General features: G+C 45.2%; 1 protein-coding gene across 3 annotated transcripts in view; it reads right to left on the bottom strand.

Moving 5' to 3' along the window:
- LOC124141989 (aprataxin and PNK-like factor) overlaps nt 1-20,099 on the bottom strand; it is a 37,832-nt gene extending 17,733 nt beyond the window's left edge. For 2 of the 3 annotated variants that reach the window (XM_046510210.2, XM_046510211.2), the window contains exons 1-10: nt 19,736-20,099; nt 19,205-19,276; nt 18,329-18,492; nt 17,613-17,695; nt 16,372-16,442; nt 14,951-15,128; nt 14,289-14,573; nt 13,086-13,240; nt 3,732-4,003; nt 2,845-2,988 (exon numbers count right to left, since the gene is read on the bottom strand). In XM_046510210.2, the coding sequence (XP_046366166.1) occupies nt 2,845-2,988; nt 3,732-4,003; nt 13,086-13,240; nt 14,289-14,573; nt 14,951-15,128; nt 16,372-16,442; nt 17,613-17,695; nt 18,329-18,492; nt 19,205-19,276; nt 19,736-19,828 (1,517 nt within the window). In that variant the 5' untranslated portion in view covers nt 19,829-20,099. The remainder of the gene's footprint in view (nt 1-2,844; nt 2,989-3,731; nt 4,004-13,085; nt 13,241-14,288; nt 14,574-14,950; nt 15,129-16,371; nt 16,443-17,612; nt 17,696-18,328; nt 18,493-19,204; nt 19,277-19,735) is intronic. The other variant, XM_046510213.2, reaches the window with a different exon arrangement.
- Nucleotides 20,100-24,713: the final 4,614 nt, after the last annotated feature.

Genomic DNA, 24,713 nt, shown 5'->3' with positions numbered 1-24,713 from the left:
CACCCTCCCACACAGTACACCCCACTCCTAACAAAAACACAACATAATACACCCTACACCCTCCCACACAATACACCCCATTCCTAACACATACACCAGATAATACACCCTACCCCCTCCCACACAGTACACCACACTCCTAACACAAACACCAGATAATACACCCTACAACCTCCCACATAGTACACACCACTCCTAACACAAACACCAGATGATACACCCTACAACCTCCCACATAGTACACCCTACTCCTAACACAAATACCAGATAATACACCCTACACCCTCCCACACAGTACACCCCACTCCTAACACATACACAACATAATACACCCTACACCCTCCCACACAGTACACCCAACTACCAACAACACATTCACCAGATAATACACCCTACACCCCCCCACACAGTACACCCCACTCCTAACACAAACACAACATAATACACCCTACATCCTCCCACATAGTACACCCTACTCCTAACACAAACACCAGATAATACACCCTATACCCTCCCACACAGTACACCCCACTCCTAACACATACACAACATAATACACCCTACACCCTCCCACACAGTACACCACATTCCTAACACAAACACCAGATAATACACCCTACATCCTCCCACATAGTACACACCACTCCTAACACAAACACCAGATAATACACCCTACATCCTCCCACATAGTACACCCTACTCCTAACAACACATACAACAGATAATACACCCTACATCCTCCCACATAGTACACCCTACTCCTAATAACACATACACCAGATAATGCACCCTACCCCCTCCCACACAGTACACCCCACTCCTAACACAAACACAACATAATACACCCTACACCCTCCCACACAGTACACCCCACTCCTAACACAAACACTAGATAATACACCCTACCCCCTCCCACACAGTACACCCCACTCCTAACACAAACACTAGATAAAAAACCCTACACCCTCCCACACAGTACACCCCACTCCTAACACATACACAACATAAACACCCTACACACTCCCACACAGTACACCCTTCTCCTAACACAAACACAACATAATACACCCTACCCCCTCCCACATAGTACACCCAGCTCCTAACACATACACCAGATAATACACCCTACACCCTCCCACACAGTACACCCCACTCCTAACAAAAACACAACATAATACACCCTACACCCTCCCACACAATACACCCCATTCCTAACACATACACCAGATAATACACCCTACCCCCTCCCACACAGTACACCACACTCCTAACACAAACACCAGATAATACACCCTACAACCTCCCACATAGTACACACCACTCCTAACACAAACACCAGATGATACACCCTACAACCTCCCACATAGTACACCCTACTCCTAACACAAATACCAGATAATACACCCTACACCCTCCCACACAGTACACCCCACTCCTAACACATACACAACATAATACACCCTACACCCTCCCACACAGTACACCCAACTACCAACAACACATTCACCAGATAATACACCCTACACCCCCCCACACAGTACACCCCACTCCTAACACAAACACAACATAATACACCCTACATCCTCCCACATAGTACACCCTACTCCTAACACAAACACCAGATAATACACCCTATACCCTCCCACACAGTACACCCCACTCCTAACACATACACAACATAATACACCCTACACCCTCCCACACAGTACACCACATTCCTAACACAAACACAACATAATACACCCTACATCCTCCCACATAGCACACCCCACTCCCAACAACACATTCACCAGATAATACACCCTACACCCTCCCACACAGTACACCCCACTCCTAACACAAACACAACATAATACACCCTACATCCTCCCACATAGTACACCCCACTCCCAACAACACATTCACCAGATAATACACCCTACATCCTCCCACATAGTACACACCACTCCTAACACAAACACCAGATAATACACCCTATACCCTCCCACACAGTACACCCCACTCCTAACACATACACAACATAATACACCCTACACCCTCCCACACAGTACACCACATTCCTAACACAAACACAACATAATACACCCTACATCCTCCCACATAGTACACCCCACTCCCAACAACACATTCACCAGATAATACACCCTACACCCTCCCACACAGTACACCCCACTCCTAACACAAACACAACATAATACACCCTACATCCTCCCACATAGTACACCCCACTCCCAACAACACATTCACCAGATAATACACCCTACATCCTCCCACATAGTACACACCACTCCTAACACAAACACCAGATAATACACCCTATACCCTCCCACACAGTACACCCCACTCCTAACACAAACACAACATAATACACCCTACACCCTCCCACACAGTACACACCACTCCTAACACAAACACCAGACAATACACCCTACACCCTCCCACACAGTACACCCCACTCCTAACACATACACAACATAATACACCCTACACCCTCCCACACAGTACACACCACTCCTAACACAAACACAACATAATACACCCTACATCCTCCCACATAGTACACCCCACTCCTAACACAAACACAACATAATACACCCTACCCCCTCCCACATCATACACCATACATCCCATCTCATACTCCCAACATCATCCACCTCATATAATAACCCCACATCATACACCATCACACACATGCACATAATGTCACATAACATATGCAGTTTATCAACACATACAAGATCACCCTGAAACCCTGCAACCAGGACACCCACTAAGCCTGTCAAGCTGCCAGCCCACATGTAGCATGCACTGTGACATCATAGACTGGGCATCCATCATACACACCTGTAGCAATCAGTTCCAAATTCACATTCTGGTTTATCATCGTCATTATCAACGTTTTCATCATCATCACCCTCTTCCTCAGATGCTTCGTCATATGAGGTGTCACCAGGATGACAAACATCTTTGAAGTGGGCAGGATTTTTTCTACAAAGAATGTCAACAAAATGCAAATTGTTGAGCTCATTTTGCAATTTGATTAATGCTATATTCTTGTAGCACCCAATACATTATTCAATATTCAATTATACAGTATTCAATACATGTTGGCAGTACCTTCAGAGTACTTTCACAGTACCCTATACATGTTCACAGTACACTCACGGTACCCAAAACATGTTCACAGTACCTTCTCAGCACCCAATACATGTTCACAGTACACTCACAGTACCCAGTACATGTTCACAGTACCCTCACAGTACCCAAAACATGTTCACAGTACCTTCTCAGCACCCAATACATGTTCACAGTACCCAATACATGTTCACAGTACACTCACTGTACCTGATACATGTTCACAGTACACTCACAGTACCTGATACATGTTCACAGTACCCAATACATGTTCACAGTACACTCACAGTACCTGATACATGTTCACAGTACACTCACAGTACCTGATACATGTTCACAGTACCCAATACATGTTCACAGTACACTCACAGTACCTGATACATGTTCACAGTACCCAATACATGATTACAGTACACTCACAGTACCTGATACATGTTCACAGTACACTCACAGTACCTGATACATGTTCACAGTACCTTCTCAGTATCCAATACATGTTCACAGTACCCTCACAGTACCTGATACATGTTCACAGTACCTTCTCAGTATCCAATACATGTTCACAGTACCCTCACAGTACAGGTCAGCTGACCTACCTGTAACACTTCTTCCCATACGGACATCTGAGCCTCTTCTTTGTGACCACTCCCCTCTTCTTAGAAGGAGTTTTTTCTTCCTCCTCTTCCTCCTCCTCACTTTCCATCTTCTTCCTCTTGGGTGCAGTGCCTCTCCGTTTGGATGGCCGGGGAACATACGCCTCGTCATCATCTTCCTCGTCATCATCTTCCTCGTCATCATCCCTGACCTTGCGAGGTCGACCACGTCTGCCTGACGCCCTTCTTGGCGTGGCAAGAGCTTTGCCTTTTGACTGTGTCAGAATGTGAAAGATGTTACAGACTTAAATAAATGCCAATCAGATCAGGTTTTTAATAGCCTTCTGTATAATCAATAATAGGATTGATCACCTAGTGATGTCTTCATTCTATTCTGAATTAGAGAACCTATTCACTAGCATAGCTTAGCTTGAGAAGCTATGTCACCATCTCCATCTCACTGTCAGCAGTCATCAACAAGTTCCCAAAGACACACCTTCTCTCACATGAGTGTTATCTGATTGGATGGCTACTTGTAGTGTTTTGAGTCATTGGGCTCAAGACAAAGCACTGGTACCAAAGTAAGGGGTGATAGGCAGTGGGTCAATGGTGCATTTCTAGGATGTGTCATACCTGGTCTGGTTGCTACGGGCTCAAGAACTATCCATAAATCCCCCAATCAGTATGGTTGTTCATTTAAATCTCCCCTTACGACAAACTATGTATTGCTTAGAAGTGTGAGGAACAAAATGGTTTACAAGTGTACCATAGTGTTGAAGGTATTATGGTTCACACCTACACTATAGTGGTCTGTAGCAGTCTTTCTGCTTATTCATTTAACAGTCATCACATTTTTGCATTGATTGGGAATCTTGTAGAATTTTCCTATTCGGAATATTCTATAAGTAATATGTTACCACTGTTATACCGAGGCTGTTGTCCCCCACAACTGCTCTTATAGCGAAATCTTCCACAGAGATCTCAATTACCTCATGCAGCACGTGCATAGCCACCTAGCAGCCATGTGACACCCTTCACTCTTGTCTCTTGCGAGAGGAAGTGCTCGGGGGACGACAGGCGGGCAGCAGCCCAGTGGAAACGTATTACTTATAGAATATTCTGAATAGGAAAATTCTACATATTACATTAAGTAATACGTTACCACTGTTATACCGAGGCTGACTACCACAGTAGGCGGTGGGGAGCACCTACAACCCGAAACCTAACTGCTCGTGTTCCTTCCGGCCAGCGGAAGTAAACAACAAGGCGGATGCACTCGATGCGCATGCTCCCAGCATAGCGTTACCATATAGGGATACCAAAGCACTGTCAAGCGCATACCGTAAGGCTCAATCGTCATTGCCAAAACGATTGGTGACTCCAAACGGCCCCACTGGATAGGTATTTCATCGCCGCAGCGGATGAGAACACAGTATCCGTGTGAGCCAAATCTTAGATCAGGTTAAACAGTCGAAAAGAGGGAAATTAATTTCATTCGGACCGTATATCCCGAGAACAAGCCTACTTAAGCGTGTGTAATCGGCGCATGACCTAAATTCAATATTGGAAAGCATGCATTACAAGGTTGCAATACACGACAGACAATTACGTTAATAATTGTCAAATCCAAATAAAGAAACACACAGAAAGTCGACTCACCTGTGGATGAGGGCGCTGGCTTGTGGGACCCCCACACCCGTACCCACGGCTGTGGGAACGCTGGAGTAGACCCAGATTGACCACCGTGCAAGGTCTGAAGCCTGAGGAGTTCGGAATTGCGCCGGGCACACCCCTTAGATGACCGCTTGTGCCGCGATCAGCGGCCCAAGACGGTGCACACCCTCCACGTCTTCATCAGAGACCCATCTGAGGTAATGATTGGCAAAAACCGAGTCAGAACGCCAGTAACAACCCCGCAATATTCTGTGAACAGATATATTGGAGTGTAGGGCAAATGTTGCCGCTAGCTCCCTAATCTCGTGCGGGTTTGACCCCGCTACCGGTAACCCCCGAGATTGATGACAGAATGAAGCCATAACGCAATCGAGTTGCGAGTTATGTCAACCGTGCGATTAGGGTAACACGATATGAACAGACGGTCACGCCCTTGTCTGCGTTCATTCGAAGCCTTAAGATAATACTTAAGGGCCCTAACCGGACACAGCGATCTGTCCTCGGTATCAGCAGGAGGTAAGATTCGTCTCCCTATCGAATCGTACTTTGGTGACATCGAGTGCGTGTATTTCTGACACTCGTGCCGCCGTGGCAAAAGAGAGAAGAAATGCTGTTTTCCAAGTCACATGCCGGAACGAAGCACTACCCAAGGGTTCATACGGAGCCTCCGTAAGTGATTGTAACATTAAGGAGTGATCCCAGGCCGGTGCCCGAAGGCGGACCTTTTCAAGATCTTGCTGTTTGAAACCCTTGATAATACCCCGAATCACCGGCTCTTTTGAGAGACTGGTACTCATAGCAACGTCCCGTACCGTAGCAACGGACGAGACATAGTTGGCAATGGAACCCCCGCAGAGTTTCCGGGTCTCTCGTAAGTGAGACATGAAACGAGCAATATCCTGCACAGATACCTTATCTGGCAAATGAATGTGATGTTTGCAACACCACTTCGTGAAAATAGCCCAACGTGCATTATACACCTTCTGGGTAGAATCACGATGCATACTAACGTATGCCCGAGACGCCCGACGAGAAAAACCTTTACTCCTCAGACGCTCGGTGACAACATCCACGCGTGCAGATTGAACTGCCCTGCGTTTGGATGAAGCTGATGGGTGTGAGGGTGGATCAGCAGATCCGGTCTCACAGGCAGTGGAAGTGGCGACTGCGTGGCCTGGGAGAGCAAGTCGGGATACCACGATCTGTTCGGCCACATGGGCGCGATCAGTAACATTCGACAGCGAACTCCTCGGAGCCGGCTTAGAATGAGTGGTATTAACGCCGTCGGCGGGTAAGCATAAGCGTCCATGCCTGTCCAGTCTAACGCGAGATCATCGTGATCGATGGCCCTCGGGTCCCGGACTGGTGATACAAAAAACGGGAGTTGATGGTTGAACCTGGTTGCGAACAGGTCGACCATCGGACGACCCAAACATTCGCACAGCCACTGAAACACCACTGGGTTTAGCATCCACTCCGTGGCGCTCGGATCCCGAGGCCTCGATAGAGCGTCGGCCAGTACGTTCTGCACACCTGGGATGTGACGGGCGCGTACCTGGCTCGGGACACTGTCCACCAGAGCGTAAAACTCAAACGCGAGATCGAGAAGCGAGCGACTGTGGGTTCCCCCCAGTTTGTTCACATAGGACACTACCGTCGTGTTGTCGGTCGCCAGCATGAGCCGGGCGTCGACGAGACGATGCCTTGAACTCGAGGCAATTGATGTGAAGACCTTGTTTGTCGACGCACCACAGCCCCGAGCTCCCCTCCCCCTCTAGATGGGCGCCCCAGCCCACTAGAGAGGCGTCTGTATACAGGTTCAACGTGGCGCGGAAGGGCCGCATAGAGACACCTGATAAGACTTTGCAAGGGACCGTCCACCACTCCAGATGCGGTCGGAGCCGATCCGGGAGGGCGACGGTCGCACTGTTCTCCTCCTGTGCTAACAACTGGATTAGAAACCGTTGCAGCGGGCGGAGTTGGAGACAACCCTGATCGGTGCAATCCTGGGCTGACACAAGTAGCCCTAACAGCTGTTCCCAAAAGTGAACAGTCTGTTGCACCGCTAAGACTTTGGCAATCATCGCCTGAATCTTGTGCCACCGGTCTGGGGGGCCAAAGAGGCGATGGGTCACCGTGTCGAACCGACCTCTGATGAACTGCAAGTTCTGTGAGGGGGTTAACTCGCTCTTTGGGAGATTGATAATCCACCCCAATTGCTCCAAGAGCCAACGTGCGAAATCGAGATGGCGTGACAGGGCGTCCGTCATTCGATTGGCCACTAGCGAGTCGTCCGGGTACGCGAAGTACCTGATACCCCTCTTGTGGAGGAACCCCACCATGGGGGTGGTTAACCGGGTGAACAGCCAGGGAGCGGACGAAAGACCGAATGAGAGTACAACCCACTCGTAGTGCCTGCCTTGAAAGACAAACCTGAGATACTTGTGATGATCTGAGTGAATCGGAACATGCAGATAAGCATCCTTCAGGTCGATCGAAACAAGCCAGTCGGCCGGCATGATCAGAGCTTTCAGGTCCGCCAAGGTCAACATTCTGAACTTGGGCGGCTTGTGCAGGTAAAACTCATGGAACGATTTCAGATTGTGAATCATTCTGAGTTCGGCACTGTCTTTCTTGGGAACAAGAAATATCCTGGAGTAAAACCCCAGTGTTATTTCTGGTAGGACTAACTCCCGTACCGCCCTCTTCTCCACCAAACTGCCTTGGCATCGGCGAGGATGGGAAGATCAGCTTCCGAATAGAAACCTACCAACGGGGCGACGGTGAGCGGCGGATCCGCTTTGAGATCTAGCCGATAGCCATACCGAATCGTGTTGACCACCCACGGGTCGTCGAACACTTGTTCCCAATTCTCCCAGTAAGTCTGGAGTCTGGCTCCGACAGGGGAAGGGAAGGGAGGCCTGACAGGCTGCGGCAGACGCAACTGTCCAGGGCTGAATGACTCAGGTTCGCCTACGGGCCAATCGAAGCTGGCGCTGTTGGCACACGAACCCTGCAAGAGAGAGTCATTTGGAGGAGCCCTTACTGTCACGAGACGGCTTAGGCTTCCCCCAGTGTCCCTTCTTCTCCCGAAAGGGCGGCAGGTTGCCCTTACTGGGGCCCTCACAGCGGGACCTCTTCCCGGAGGAAGAAGACACCGACCCCTTGGACTTCCCGGCCGCAGCATCCTGAGGGGCGCTCTGTTTAGGGGCACCACCCAGGCGTCTGTGCAGAGACTCAACCAGATCCAACATATGCTGCGAAGCCGCGGCAGACGAAGCAGACTGCTGTTCTTTTAGAACACCAGGGATCCGATTATTAAATAGGGTCTGCGCAGACCAAGGCTGCGAAAGTAACACCTCCTGGTTGGCGGCGTCCAACCCAGAAGAGGCAAGGTACGCTTGCCTCCTCAAAAAATGGCACGTGCCGGAAAGAAAGACCGAAGCCCCGGCAACGTACTCAAGGGTTGCATTCAAACCGATCAAACAGTTGTAAATGCGCTGGTCTCGGTCCGTGGGGGAACCTTCGACCAGACTGGCCGCCCCCGCCAAGTAGGTGTCGCCATGTGACATAGCAACATGGAGTGCCGAGAGAGGGTGTCCATCTGCTGTAAAGTCGCTTGAGTGACTGTAGCAGCAGGTGGGGCACGGACACCGAACCTCTCCACATGGTCCTCCGCGGTGGGACTTGATTCCGGGAAGGCCAAGTCATGCACCGGGAACGAACCCTTTCTCCATGACGGAGGAGGTAACGGGAGTCCCCGACCGGAGGCTGCCGCGAAGGCTTTCTCCAGAGACGGCTTGATCCCGCGCAACAAAGTTGACGCGGGAAAAGCCTTGTCGGCGGACTCGTCGAAAACTCGTAACTAAAACTGCATGTTTAATGCTCTTCGACCCACAAGTAAGTATCGATGCGACAGGACAACTGCACACGTCAGTTGAGGTGCGATCGAAACGTGGTCGGCTTATAATGTAGTTACAGAACGACTCGTCGTAGGCAAGGTAACTAAAACAGCATGTTTAATGCTCTTCGACACACTACTAATTATCGATGCGACAGGACAACTGCACACGTCAGTTGAACTGCGATCGAAGCGGTCGACGTATAGTTTAGTTACAGAGCAACTCGCAGTATACAAGGTAACTAAAACAGCATGTTTAATGCTCTTCGACCCACAAGTAACTATCGAAGCGACAGGACAACTGCACACGACAGTTGAATTGCGATTGAAGTGTGGACGGTATATAAAGTAGTTCAGAACGACTCGTCGTATCCAAGGTAACGAAAAATAGCATGGTTAATGCTCTTCGACACACAACAAATTATCGATGCAACATGACAACTGCACACGACAGATGAAATGCGATCGAAGTGTGGTCGGCGCATAATTTAGTTACAGAGCAACTCGCAGTATACAAGGTAACTAAAAAATACGAGCAGTACTTCTAGTCGGAGACAATGTCGAAAGCGACCTGATCGAGAGGCTCGTAAGTCTAACTAGACAGGTAGCGCAGAACGATATCGAGGTCCCAGGCCGGCAGGCGGAATTAATGTGACTCATCTTCAACCATGAAGGCACGTAGAATTTTCTGCAATTCCGGTATTTTAGTGAGCCTGTCGCCCGTAGGAGACGGCTCGTCTAGGTAGAAGGCGACCCTGATCGCCTGCCGACGGAGCCATTCTACGACCGTCTTCATGATCCGTGTGATGAAGTCTTCCCCCTACCGGTAGCTCGTCTAAAGGTAGTAGGCTCCGACGACGGTGACGGCGGGGAAAAGGGACCTCATTACCTCCCCCGCCGGCTCGCTGTCGACAGCATAGCAAGCGGTTGTAGCTGGAGACGAACAGCAGTGTCCATGGAACCCCAATGCCTGTCTACTACAAGAATCTTGGAGGGCGCTGGTTTCTTGAAGAGTAGCCCCCAATCCAAGTCCCTACTCATGGGTGACGAAAACGGCATGCCATAGATCGGGTAACGCGATCAAACAGGTGGTTTGCTGAAACTCTGCCCCGGCAGAGCAGAGGCAAGTTCTGGTCCATATCGTGAACCATGGCTCTGAAGACATTGGGAGGAGAAGACTGAAGAGACTGCGGCGTATCTCCAACCTTTAAGCCAGCACACGTCGGTTTGTCATCATCTTTTGATAACTCAGGCAGAAAAGTGAGATAGCCAAGCCATAGCCAGGCTGTCTTCACAATCCATCGTCGACGTCGATTGTGTAGATGTAGATGAAGGTACTGGTGTATTGGTCGATGGTCCATGGACCTCTGACGTAGTCGAATCCTTCTTGGTCGACGCCCTGGAGGTGAGTACCGCCGTCGTGATCTGGGCTATCAAAGCTGGGGCGATATGAAAGTGAGACGAGGGTGTCGATCAGTCATTATCTCTACGACGCTGTCGTCACAATCCATCGTCGACATCGATTGTGTAGGCGTAGATGAAGGAACCGGTGTACAGGACGATTGTCCATGGACCTCCGACGTAGACGAACCCTTCTCGGTCGACGCCGTCAAGGCGAGTACCGCCGCCGTCATCTGGCCTATCAAAGCCGGGTCGATATGAAAGTGAGACGAAGGTCACGATCGATCATTATCTCTACGACGCTGTCGTCACAATCCATCGTCGACGTCGATTGTGTAGGCGTAGATGAAGGAACCGGTGTACAGGACGATTGTCCATGGACCTCCGACGTAGACGAACCCTTCTCGGTCGACGCCGTCAAGGCGAGTACCGCCGCCGTCATCTGGCCTATCAAAGCCGGGTCGATATGAAAGTGAGACGAGGGTCACGATCGATCATTATCTCTACGACGCTGATCTCCCAAAAACTCCCTTCGAAGGCGTCGCACGTCCCCGTGGGGGCGAGGGCTACGATCTCTAACTGTAGAAGTACTACGATCCCCATCGTAGTTATCGTCCGAATCGAACTCCCGACGACCTCGAAAGCGACGAACGTCCTCGTGTCGTTTACTGTCACTCGACGAGGCCCTCGACCTGTCGTCCCGTGAACGGGAACGACTTCTAGAGAGGGATCTGTGTTCACTGTCGACCCGCACGACGTTCCTATCGTCGTTGGTAGAACGAGAGACGGACCGACTGGGGAGCGTAGTCCCCTCGTGGTCCTCGTCACCATCCGGTCCCGTCGTAACGGGGGTGGCTGAGTGACGCTCTCGATCAACCGATTGACAAAGATCAGTCGTGCGGGTAGTATCATCAGCAGGCGACCGGTCCCGTGTCTTGTCAAAAAACATAAGTTGACTGAGGCGGGTCTTTTTCAACTGATTTCTTGGGTGTGGCCGACGCGCCACCCCCAGGGCCAGATGTAGGGGGTGCAGAGTCCAAGGATCCACCCGATGACCTCCTCTGCCTGTAGCGCTGGTCAGTAGCCCGCTTCGCCAACGCACGAAGATACAAGTTAAAGTTGATAGAAGACAAATGCTCACATTCTTAACAACGTTTATTCCACGAACACGTTGAAAGCCCGTCCTTATTTTTGCAGGAAGGACAATACTTGTGAGGATCTACTTTAGACAGTTGTCCTTGACACGAGGCACAAATGCCCGACATGTTGCCACGTGTATAATCAAGTGAAACACGTGTTGAACCCAAACAATGGATTACCAATGATTACATTCCAGGAGTCTACAGGTAAGACATAGTATTATTACTGTATTAGAACAACAACTGTAGACACACGATACGGACTAGTAGAATACAAACTAGCAGTCTATCGTGAAAGTCCTTCTTGAGCGACCAGCTCAGAGGCGCGCTGAGAGATTTGTGGCATGTCATCGGGAGGTGCGTGCGCAACCGGACGGAAACAAGTTTATTGTTTACATTCCAGCTTCTAGCTTCCTTTTAACGTGCGACTAGAGGTATGAGATACCCAATTGTACGACTGAAAACAGACTAAAACATATATATATATCATAATAAGTGATGCAAAAAAACACCCCACAATATACCACTAAAGGTAGACGGAAAAGACAAAGTGCCGCCGCCACACCCCCGTTAGTAGCGAAAAAAGGCGCGAAACTTTTCTAAGCGCCACATAACGAACGCCCCGTATATTACAGTTTACTTAGGACTAAGAAACAGTAATAAATATCACCAAGGATAGCAGGAGGCTGATAGAACGCAGAGCAGTCTATGGATAGGTCTTGCGAAGGCAAGCGAAGAGACGAGTGAAGGGTGTCACATGGCAGCTAGGTGGCTACGCACGTGCTGCATGAGGTAATTGAGATCTCTGTGGAAGATTTCACTATAAGAGCAGTTGTGGGGGACAACGGCCTCGGTATAACAGTGGTAACGTATTACTTAATGTAATTTAGTTCTACATGGGGTGAGTGAATGAGTATTGTTTTATGCTGTTTTAGCAATTTTACATCAATATCATGGAGGGGGACGCCAGAAATGGGCTTCACACATTGTACCCATGTGGGGAAATAGAACCTGGGTCTTAGGCATGACAAGCAAACACTTTAACCACTAGGCTACCCCACCGCCCCCTGCATGGGTGAAGTGCTCATGGATTTAAAACATTAATCATGTTAATAGACACTTGCATCACCATCACCCAATGATGAAAAGTTTGTCATGCATGGTGGTAAACACAATGGTAAAAGACAGATTACTGTGGTACAATAAGACTTGTGGTACCCAACTCTAAGGTAATTCATCTACCTTTCCTCTCTTTCCCTTGCCCTTACTCTCCCAGTCACTGCCGGAATCTCCGCCTCCACCGTCGTCAATCTCAAAGTCACTGTCGTCATCCTTCACCCGCTTTAGATGGTCTGGTAACGAAGCATCACTGTCATCATCGGGGATAAAGTCGTCAACTGGAAACATATTTTGTATCAACACATTGTACATCACGCAAAGAAAAGACAAAAGATATGATAATCCAATACTGAATACAGGCATTTGTGTGAGAGAGTGAAACTCATGCTGTGGACTGGAGTGCCTACATTGAGTGAGTGAGTGTGTTGGGTTTGACATGCCTTTAAATAAAATGTTTAGTTACACCAAGGCATATCAGCTTTAAAGCCTGAAGTGATGAAGGTTGAATTAGCTACAGTAAAACCCACGGGTATAGTGCTTACAAACCAAGAATCATAAGTGAGACAAATCCAAGATTCAAACCCATAACTGGACAGCACATTTTGGTTGTAGACACCCATGAAGATCTAGGTTAAAATTGGTCTTCAGCAACCCATGCATGTGATAAAGGCGACTTTGTTATGCATGTCATCCTATCCTAGTTGTGTATATCGATGCTCATTATGTCAATCACTGGATTGTTTGGTCCAGACTCAATTATTTACAGTATGCAGTCATATAGCTTCAATATTGTTGAATGCAGCATTAACAAACTTTGGTGTCGAGCAAAGGCGCAGTGCTGTCAGACCCACGCTAAGAATTGTGCGAAATTTCAAGGCAGTTCACAGCCTATGAAATCTTTTATTCCACAATAAATAAATTGTAAATGATTTCTGTTTCTATAAAATCAAAAAGAATGAAGGCACATCTGCTAACAGGCAGATGTTGTTTCTTGATCTGTTGTTAAATAGAGTTGGTGGGGCTTGTTTGCATTATTGCACTGAATAATGTCACTGATTTCATATAATCTACAGTCACTTGTAGTGTTTATCATTAATATGAGTTAAATATAAAGTTATTATTGTGGACATAACTATTTACAAGAATTGACATCAATATGTTTAATGACCTTATGAATTATGTCATATGTTTTGAGTTATAAACATAAAAAGTCATGGTATGACAGATTAACTTAAGTAATATAAAGAATCGGATGTTCTTTAACTTCTTCTGAGTAGAACATATACTCTGCAGTCATGATAGAGGACTCTCAAACCAATATCTCACCATAGCTGCCTCTTGACTCTCGTGCTGCCCGCTGGGGTCGTTTTCGTGGTGAAAAGTCATCATCATCGTCATCATCATACGCAGCTGCCCTACGTGATGGTCGTGCACGTCGCCGTGGTTTTCTTTCTTCCTCCTCCTCTTCCTCCTCAGACAATGTTTTCCTCTTTCTCTTCTGGTTCCTCTGTACAGGCTGGGGTTCCTCTTCCTCCTCGTCATCATAGTCATCAACATACGTTCGCCTTGGGGCAGCTCGCTTACGTGGAGAGGCTGGAGTGGAACTCTCAGCTAAGAAAAGCAAATTCATAAACATCATGAAGAAATGTTTTATATCTGTAACAATTCAATTTCCTTAAACACTGTAATTATTAATCCACAACATGTAAATCACACACAAAATTAACAAAAGATAGGGATTTTAGTGAAGCCACGTTGGCAATAAGGCGACTAACAGTATCCGATGGTCAGGTTTGGTTGATGGCATGTCATCATATTCCAATTGTATAGATTGATGCTCATGATGTCTGGCTTGGCTGGTCCAGACTCAATGATATACAGACCGCCATAATACAGCTGAGGGTGGTGTTAAACAACGAACAAACAAACGAAAAGGGTCCCTTAGCAGAGATACTAAGTTTTCCTCAAGGAGTTCAGGTCACACTCACCTCCCCTCTTGGCTACAGCTGGTATCTTAGCAGTAGGCTTCTTCTTCTTCTTCTCTGGCACTGGACCTACGGCAGCCATCTTGATCATCCAGTCTGGCAGTGTACGCTGCTTGTCTAGAGGCAACGCCATCTTCAGCTTGCCCCGAACCTTCACAACCGCAGGGCCACTGTCCTTGTTCTGTGTGCAGTTGAAAGGAATCTCACACAATTGACACTGACAGGATAAGCACCGGCAACCTTATACAAATTCATCAAAATACTAGTTGCTGTATCAAGTTGCACAAAATGAGTTTTAAAGGATGAAATAATCTTTCTGTTTTTCATTTGGATTTTTGTGAATTGTGCAGGAAACATTTCTAACATTTACATGAGAATAAATCCACATGCAACTTTTACATGTTGGAGTACTATGAATAGCATTCATCACGGCAACATCAACAAACATTGCTTGGTCTTTGAGCATTTGACACTTGACTGGGTCCGACATGGTTCGGTGTGATTGGCTCAAGTGGATGTCTCGGTGTGGATGTCTCGGTGTGGGCGGCTCAGTGTGGGTGGCTCGGTATGGATGGCTTGGTGTGGGTGGCTCGAGGTAGATGGCTTGGTGTGGGTGGCTGGGTGTTGGTGGCTCTGTGTGGGTGGTGTGGGTGGCTCAGTGTGGATGGCTCGGTGTGGGCGGCTGGATGTGGGCGGCTGGGTGTGGATGGCTGGGTGTGGATGGCTGGGTGTGGATTGCTGGGTGTGGGTGGCTGGGTGTGGATGGCTGGGTGTGGGTGGCTGGGTGTGGGTGGCTCGGTGTGGGCGGCTTGGTGTGGATGGCTTGATGTGGATGGCTGGGTGTGGGCGGCTGTGTGTGGATGGCTGGGTGTGGGTGGCACTGTGTGGGCGGCTGGGTGTGGATGGCTGGGTGTGGATGGCTGGGTGTGGGTGGCTGGGTGTGGATGGCTGGGTGTGGGTGGCTGGGCGTGGATGGCTGGGTGTGGGTGGCTGGGTGTGGGTGGCTGGGTGTGGGTGGCTGGGTGTGGATGGTTGGGTGTGGGTGGCTGGGTGTGGGTGTCTCGGTGTGGGCGGCTTGGTGTGGATGGCTGGGTGTGGATGGCTTGGTGTGGGCGGCTGTGTGTGGATGGCTGGGTGTGGGTGGCTGGGTGTGGGTGGCTGGGTGTGGATGGCTGGGTGTGGATGGCTGGGTGTGGGTGGCTAGGTGTGGATGGCTGGATGTGGATGGCTGGGTGTGGGTGGCTGGGTGTGGATGGCTGGGTGTGGATGGCTCGGTGTGAATGGCTTGGTGTGGGTGGCTGGGTGTTGGTGGCTCTGTGTGGGTGGCTGGGTGTGGGTGGCTGGGTGTGGATGGCTGGGTGTGGATGGCTTGGTGTGGGTGGCTGGGTGTGGGTAGCTTGGTGTGAGTGGCTTGTTGGCATTACCTTAGTTTTTTTCCTTGGTGTTGGTGAGTCCTCCAAATCTCTGCCAACATCATCCAGGAAGTCATCAGGGTCTGAAGATTACATAGAGTTCGGAGTCATGGTAGATCGCTACAGGAGCAGACCAAACAGTTAACATACATAAAGCTTTGGCTGTTTTTAATTATTTGCTTAAGGATCCATTAAACCAAAAGCATTAAAATAAAAGGTTTCATGTTTGTTTGTTGTTTTACACCTTTGCACCAGGAGACCTTTTTGTCCAAGACCTACTGTCACATTATTTTTAAGAGTTGAATTTACAGATCTAGGTTTCTGCCACCTGCCGTTGCACAGAACAACATGATAAGTGATCACAAAATGATCCATGTAACTACAAATTAAATGAAAACGTTTTTACTCCCAGTACCCCTACCAGGTCTGTGGACCCAGAACCAGAGAAGGCCTGCAGACCCTGTATCCCAAACCATGTTACATCTCACTCCTTGCACGCTGAATTGAACTAAGTGTTCAAATCCCATATTCACCTTTATCGTGATTGGTTTATCGGCACTTTACTCCTCGTGCTAGTGGGTTACACCACTGTGATAAACATCTCCTATTGTAAGTGACAAGTGCTTATGTTCAAAGGGAGATAACTCTAAATACCAGAAGTGATAACGAAGTAAACACTTGTCAGAGAGTTGGGGAAATTCTAATGTTGCTATAAAACTGGTAATTTATGGTAAGTGATCATAATTTTGGTACATGTTGCTAGGATATCTGGTTAGGTTGTGAGGATGTCACAGAGATGACAATTTGAGTCTAGATCTTGAATCAAAAAGTTGTATTGTGTAAACTGTGTTATGATCTTTTACTATGACCTGCATTATGCTTTCCTCCCACTTTAAGCTGATGCTCGTAGATAAAGCTTTGAATCTTTCATATCGAGACACAAGGGTAAGATTCAGCTTGTAAACAGTAGGGAGCAATGTACAGCTAACAAGCTTCAGTGGCAGAGAAATTAGTGATGCCATTGATTGTGACATCATAGTTAGCGATAGTGTCACAATGGTCTGCAAAGCAAATTGTGATGCAATTTCATTACAGTGATATCTCCAAGGGAATATTGCTTGATCTCACTAAAGCAATATCTCCTGTGGAAGGTAGTTTGGGATGAGAAATACTGAAATACTGTGTTAAGCAGTGTCAAGCCCACCTCACTCATGCATGGCTGTATAGGGATATCCCAAGTTGGCAACCATTACCTTCATCTTTCACTGTTCTGTCCAATGACTTTGGTTCAGATTTGACTTTGGAATCTGATTGACTCAGTGATTCTTCTTTGATACTGTAAAAAAATGGCATTTAACAATAAGGCTTTTTAGATGTTAAATTTTTTTACTAAAAATGATACAAAACAATATTAAATATTGTACAAATGAATCCGAAGAGCATCAAATCACTTGAGCAAGAAAAGATTTGCGAACTATCTGTCGATGTCCAGTTGATGGTACACACGCTTTGCAAATCGTGCAGTCGACCGAAATCTGCACATTGAAATCGATGTTGATTACGAACCGGATGTCTACTTCATAACGCGAGTTTGATGCATAGACTCGTTGGTCCAGCCAAAATGTAACTCCAGAATTCCAGCCTTGTTTGGCAAGAGTAGAAACGGGAAGATGAAAAATTGTAAGTTTTCTAAAACAAATCTGTTGTAGATAATAACTATAGCATTATTAATAACCTCGCATAAAATATAAACATGAATGACTTATCTCCCCTTAGTGATATAACGTCAATTGATGTATTGTTTGTTCGTTTGTTGCATATGTGACAGCTTATCATAACTTGTCATCAATTTCAGGTAACAACCGTGACATTGGGAATAACGATATGAAAATTCACCCTCAGCAAAACACATTCTCATGAGTTCTTTTGAAAGCACACTATTCATTCATTCTTCTTCATGAACACTTACCTTGTACCATTAATAGCCCCCTGTTTTCCACACACAGTGAAAAACAGTTGTTCAGGAAGCAGTCCAAAGACATCGCCAATAGCCAGCTTACACTTCTCGTCCTTAGACAACGCTACTTGGGTATCTCCCCCTCCCCGTCGCAGGAAACATGGGTTAGTATGAGTCTGTAAATATAAAGATATCATCATTATTACAATAATGAGAAGGATTTGAGGTTATGAAAAACATAAAACAATAATTCCTGATCTGAATTTCATGTCTTGTTGCCATGCTACAGATCTGACCAAAACATCAACCTTTGTGCCTTTAGAAGACAAAACTTCGACTTTATTCCACAATTTGGTTCAGAAAGGAAAATTGACAAAAATAGATTTTAATGTTTCTAAATATCCTTAAAAACATTCTGCTTCCAGAGTGAGTGAGTGACTATGGTTTTACTCTTCTTATAGCAATATTCCAGCAATACCAAGGTTAGGGATACCAGAAATGGGCTTCACACATTGTACCTATTTGGGAATCAAACCCAGCCTTCGGCAAAATAAAAACACTTTAACCACTAGCTTACCCCACTGCCCCTCTGCTCCCTGAGCCCACACGTTTTGGAAGATAAGATTCTTACACTGTTTACTTGCTTACTTACGCAAATATTTCTACAATTGTAAGAAAGAAGTTGATAATCCATACCATCAATCTTATCATTTACATATGCAAACAGTAAATGGTACTCACATATGTTCAAGAAATGAAATCCTGTAGTGTGTTTTGTCTTGATATTGGAATGGTTAGAAATGGTGCTACTTCACAGAAACAAACATGTGTAATCTTACACATACTAAAATGGAATAACAGTGTAGCATAGCAGTAACATGGACTTACTGGAGTTATGTATAAACTCTTGTCAGTAACTTGCAGTTCAGCATGGCTCCGGGAAACCCTCTTGTCAGTAATCTGATGGCAGGCACCATAATGGTACAGAATATATTCTATATCACATCAGTAATAACAAAAATAAAGAGTTTGTGGAAATTGTGTCTTAATACAGTTAACATTCTCTTCCAATTCACCAGGTTATTAAATGCCATAATCAAGTTTAAATACACCGGGTGAAGAACACAATATGAGCAAATCATAAATAATTATTATCATATTAAGATCTTCCTCTTTGATGACCAACAGTATCCTTGTTTCAACATTTGTGCTCATTAATTATCTTTGTGTTCCATTATTCCTTGCACACATTGTGGAAAGGATATACCTGCATAAATGTGAATATAATTATTGAAACAAAACGACATGGAATGAAGTATAACACGTTCAATCTGCAATATCAGCAGACGCATGCATGTTGCAACTTTTAACACCGAGGTCACCACTGTAAGTGATGTTCGCTAAATCGTTGTTTAGTACCTGAAGAAATGGGCCTCTACCGATGACAGTTTTTGCCAAAGGTACTTCAATTACTTCCCCACCTTCCGTCGATTGCAGATATATGCCCGACATATCTTTACGAAGTTTTAATACATTTATGTCCTGCAATATTTAGCTATAACGTGGAGAGAGAAACTAGGTCACAGAATGATGAACCCAACAGCGTCCCGCGAGTGTCCTCGATATCGTATAACCTCTATCAATGTCTGTTCAGCAAATCAAATGAAAACTATTTGTGCAAAACAATGGAAAATTGCAGAAGTTGTCAATTTAGAGGCAGTTTTTGCCAAACAATCGTGGACGCATCGCATTTTCGCTTGTTTTGGTCGCAAAAACTTTTTGATTTCCAAACAAAACGAGTGGTTCTAAGGGGCGCTACTCTATTGTGTCTTCGCAAACTGTGTAAAGAGCTATAATATAATGTACCAGTTGTGTTCAAATATTTGAGACAAAAAATACTAAATCGTATCATTAGCGATTAAATTAGTAAAGTTAAATCATTATATTTTGTCGATATTCTAAATAGTTGTTTATTAAATTCCATAACTGAATAACGGACATGAAGTAGTCACTACTTCATGTCACGTGGTACGAGTTGAAAGCGCTAGCCAATTAAAACTGTGTTCAATCTGACTCCACTTTTTTAATTATTACTATATTGTGCCTGAGAGTTAGAACTTTACTCTGCTTTATATATATATATATATATATATATATATATATATATATATATATATATATATATATATATTTTTTTTTAAGATATACACCTCTTCAATACATCGTACATTTCTTTGTTCTCTATAACATAATTTATTTAAGAATTGATATTTAAGAATTTCGTGTTCATCCCAACTGACATTCAATTCTTATAATTTCATACTTTGCAGTTTACTGGTCTCGCTGAATAATATCGTAACAATGTTTGCTTAAATTTGAAGTCCTCTGTTTTCGTGTTTTCGCCGAAGAACATTGCAACAATGTTATTTTGTCGGTATTGGCCGGCTCTCGGACACACACGTTTCCCCACTCATACTTAGTCACGCAAAGAGAAATACTTCTTTGAATACATACAACATAATCTGAAAATATGCTTAGCTGGTGTTTCTTGTCACCTGAGATAGACCTACTGTATGACCTGATGCCAGCTTCATTACTGTGCCCCGTCACTACCCATATGCCGCCGCTTCTCGGCCAAGAACGCACGGAGAAGGTTGGCCAACTCAGAAACCGGAATAGTAGATTTGGCCTTATTCCGTCTATGGATATTTATCGTCTCCGATGACCAATCGATAAAACAGATAGGCAAGTGTTTTGGGGGGGGGGTTAAATTTTAAGTTTCTTTCCTTACCTTTTTATGTTTTATGGTTTCTCAAAATCTTAGATTTTTTTCCCGATACAATAGTAAATCAGATTTTAGTTTGGGATTGATCAGGAGCAGTCGCGTTTGCTCTGTGTCAGCGGCCACATCTGAGCAGGGTACGACATTGTTTTCATTGGTGCTAGATTCCTGTCATTTCCGAAAACAATTTTTAAGGCATCAAAGTAAATATCGCTCAATAAATCAATTTCGTTCACTTCAGTTATTGGCCCCAGTAATTTTACAGAATTAATTTTCTTCAATTGCGTTATTAGTATTGAAAGATAGCCATATTCAAATCACCGTAAGGATAATCCATTTTGTTTCATGTAGGCCTAGCAGCTAGACGACATCAAACACCAGAACCAAAGCATTTCTTTATTTATAAGTCAGATAAAATGTTACAAGACCAGGCAAAAATACTAGATTAATTAAATTGCTGATAAATGCAGGGATTAAAAAGAAAATAGAAAAACGAGTTGATCGTAATCACCGATTACCGATAATTCGGGGAAACCCCGGGAGTAGTTCCGGCAAATGTTCACACGATCAATTTCACAAAAACATTGTTCACATCGTGTGAACTTTTTTTGTCCGTTCACCGGGGTGTGAACTCCAAATATCATATCACGTGACTACCCATTCAGCCAATCAGCACGAAAGAAACAGTGTAAACTTCAAAGTATGAAATTATTGTGATTTAATAGCCTCTGATTGACCAATCAGAATCGAGTAATTTCCAAATTCATGGGAGAATGTTCAATGGTGACGTCATCTGGTTTGTTCTATGACGTTTCCCTATTTGTAAAAGGGGGTCAGTGATATTCGTTAAGTGTTGATTGCAGTAAATGTTTCAAAATCAATATTGTTGACATGTTCATTTTTATTTGATAAGAAAATTCTTTCTATTTTAGCTATAATAACGGTAACGCTATTTTTCAGGGCATTATCATTTGCAGAAGCTCTCGCTCTTTTCAGCTGCCCTCCTTCGTCGGGCGGGTAATTGAAGACTTCGGGCTCCTGCTAATGATATTGCTCTGAAAAGAAGCGTTACCCTTATACTGTTTTGTGTTTTGATATCATTAATTGTGAAGAGCAAAGACAGTATTTATTAAAGAAACCACGTTCGTGACTTTATGGATAAATATAACAGAAAAAAAAAGCTTACAACGGGCGTCACTGAGTTACAAATAGTAACGTCACATAACCAATCTCATTAAAATCAGATCTTAGTTCTAGCTACCGCTAAACAAAGATCTGAGGACATCCCATTACGGGTCACAGACCGACCTTGCGCGAACTTTGACCGACCAATGGAATGACCAATCAGAAGGCAGCTTTCTCGTGCTTTACGTCACTAATTTCAAATTGTCGACTACGCTTCGAAACATATTTTGACAAATTCTCGATTACAAATTTGAAACCTCAACAAAAGAACATTCTGGAATGGCTAATAGATGGGCTAGATTGTATGGATTCAGTCGTTTAACCCGTAACTATCGTTCGGAATAAAGTTTTCAAGGTTGCATGATTAGAAATCACATTCCGACTGTCACTTTCATAATCTGGTAAGCGACGCTCTGATTGGTCTGATGAAAGGTCGTTCTGACGTGACCCCTAATGGGATGTCTTCAGATCTTTGTTTAGCGGTAGCGAGAACTAAGGTCTGATTTTAATGAGATTGGTCACATAACATAATATAGGATGACGTCATAAACAAGAAACGCGACGCCAATGACGTAACATAGCATTAGAATAGACACCAGTCCGCCGTTTAGGGGAAAGCGGACGGCTATCACGTTACAGTGGCCCGCAGATTTCTGTTGACATGAGTGGTTGGTTTGTTGTTTAACGCCGAACTCAGCTATACGACGGCTGTCTGTAAATAATCGAATCTGGATCAGACACTCCAGTGATGGATATCTTGAGCATCGATCCACACAATTGGGATCGATGACATGCATCAAGCAAGTCAGTGAGCCTGACAACCCGATTCCGTTAGTCGCCTCTTACGTCAGGCATGAGGGCATTTCTATGGCAATTCTATCAATTTTAACTATATACTATAATTAATTTTTCATTGTGTTCATTGAAACTCCTGCATTCTGGTTAGCTGAATTGATCACGTGTTCTTGCGCCGGAGTGTGTTCATTTCCCAATGAATGTAAACAATTAAGCCACGCCCACCGAGGCGCACTACTTTTATTACTGGGAATGTCGGGGAATCCCAATCTAACAGTCGAGGGAATTCCCTTTCTGCTCACGTGTATCGTCATGCAAAGGACATTTAGCGACTTTCATGCATATTCATTGTCCAAACTACCCTTTGAAACCGAAGGCCGAGAATGAATGAAACAGCAAACGTGCAGGCTTGCTCGCCTGTTTTTCCCCCGCTCGCCTCAACTTTCATGTCTTCGGGTTTCATTTCTAACTAGCATTTTTCCAACTGTGTTTTACCGTAATCAGGGAAGTAATGTTTAAATGTTTAACTGACCATGATATTTGAAACAGCCGCCTTCTCCCGGACATATTTCTTCCGGTTCGTTACAGTCTGACTGTTGCATTTCTTTTCGCCTCTTGCCTTAATTGGCAGGTGCAATGAACATTCTTTTGATCCTACTCTCCGTTGATTGGCTACTGACTGTGTAGGCGTGTCAAATGTGCATAATTTAAACGATTTACCTGATTCATGTCACGCCACACCTACACCTGGAATGTTTATCAGTCTCGTCATTTTTGTCTGTTTTGAGATATACAACTGTTTTTGGTAAAACTATTGTAGATAAAACATGTTTTACGTTGTCGAATTTAATTATAAGCATTGACTGTTTTTTTCCGGTTCATTGAGGTATGAATAAAAAAAAAAACGATGTGCAAACCTTTGTAAGTTTGTAACGACATACTGACGTTCATCGGGAAATGAACGACAGTCAGCTTGGTAGTGTTCACCCAAGGCGAGGTCACCCACTACTGTCAATATTTCCCGATGAACGTCAGTATGTCACGTGATTACGTTGTCAATCGCTCGGAGACATACAGAACTACTTTAAGGGAATTCCTCAATGCCTAAAAATAACATTAAAAATAATTAGGGAAAACTGAGAGCGACTTAGATTCGATTTAGGCTATGAATGATGCAGGCTTTGAAGTCAGACAGATCATGTATATTTCGGGTCACCGAAATGAAGCGCCCATTCGAAACTATAACAAAGAATGCTCGACTTACCAAAAGAAATCACCGAGCTCCACACTATCGTGCCTCAGTAAATCCAACCGTGCCGCCTAAAGCGGTAATCCACGTCATCGGCAGCCGCAGTATGACTCAAACAGACACCGGAAGTTCACAGAATGTTAATATGTATCCATTTTCAGCATGAGCCGGGTGTGTATTTCTTTCCAATGCTAACATCACAAGCGTTAGAAATTGGCACTAGTCCTGTAGTCCTTACCAATCTGCCCAATAGTAAAGGTATCCTAAGGACTAGTAGAAATTTGCCCATTTTAAGGGTTTTGCTACATGTTATCATTATAAGGACTAGTGGACAAAAACTGTTAGTTTCTAACCCTGAAAATATACTGGGTGAAACTTGTATTTCA

The sequence above is a fragment of the Haliotis rufescens genome, unplaced genomic scaffold (assembly GCF_023055435.1).
Source record: "Haliotis rufescens isolate VD_foot unplaced genomic scaffold, xgHalRufe1.0.p SCAF_3, whole genome shotgun sequence".
Classification (NCBI taxonomy): Eukaryota; Metazoa; Mollusca; class Gastropoda; order Lepetellida; family Haliotidae; genus Haliotis; species Haliotis rufescens.
Note: the sequence above shows the minus strand (reverse complement) of the source record. Positions and strands in the feature narration are given on the sequence as shown.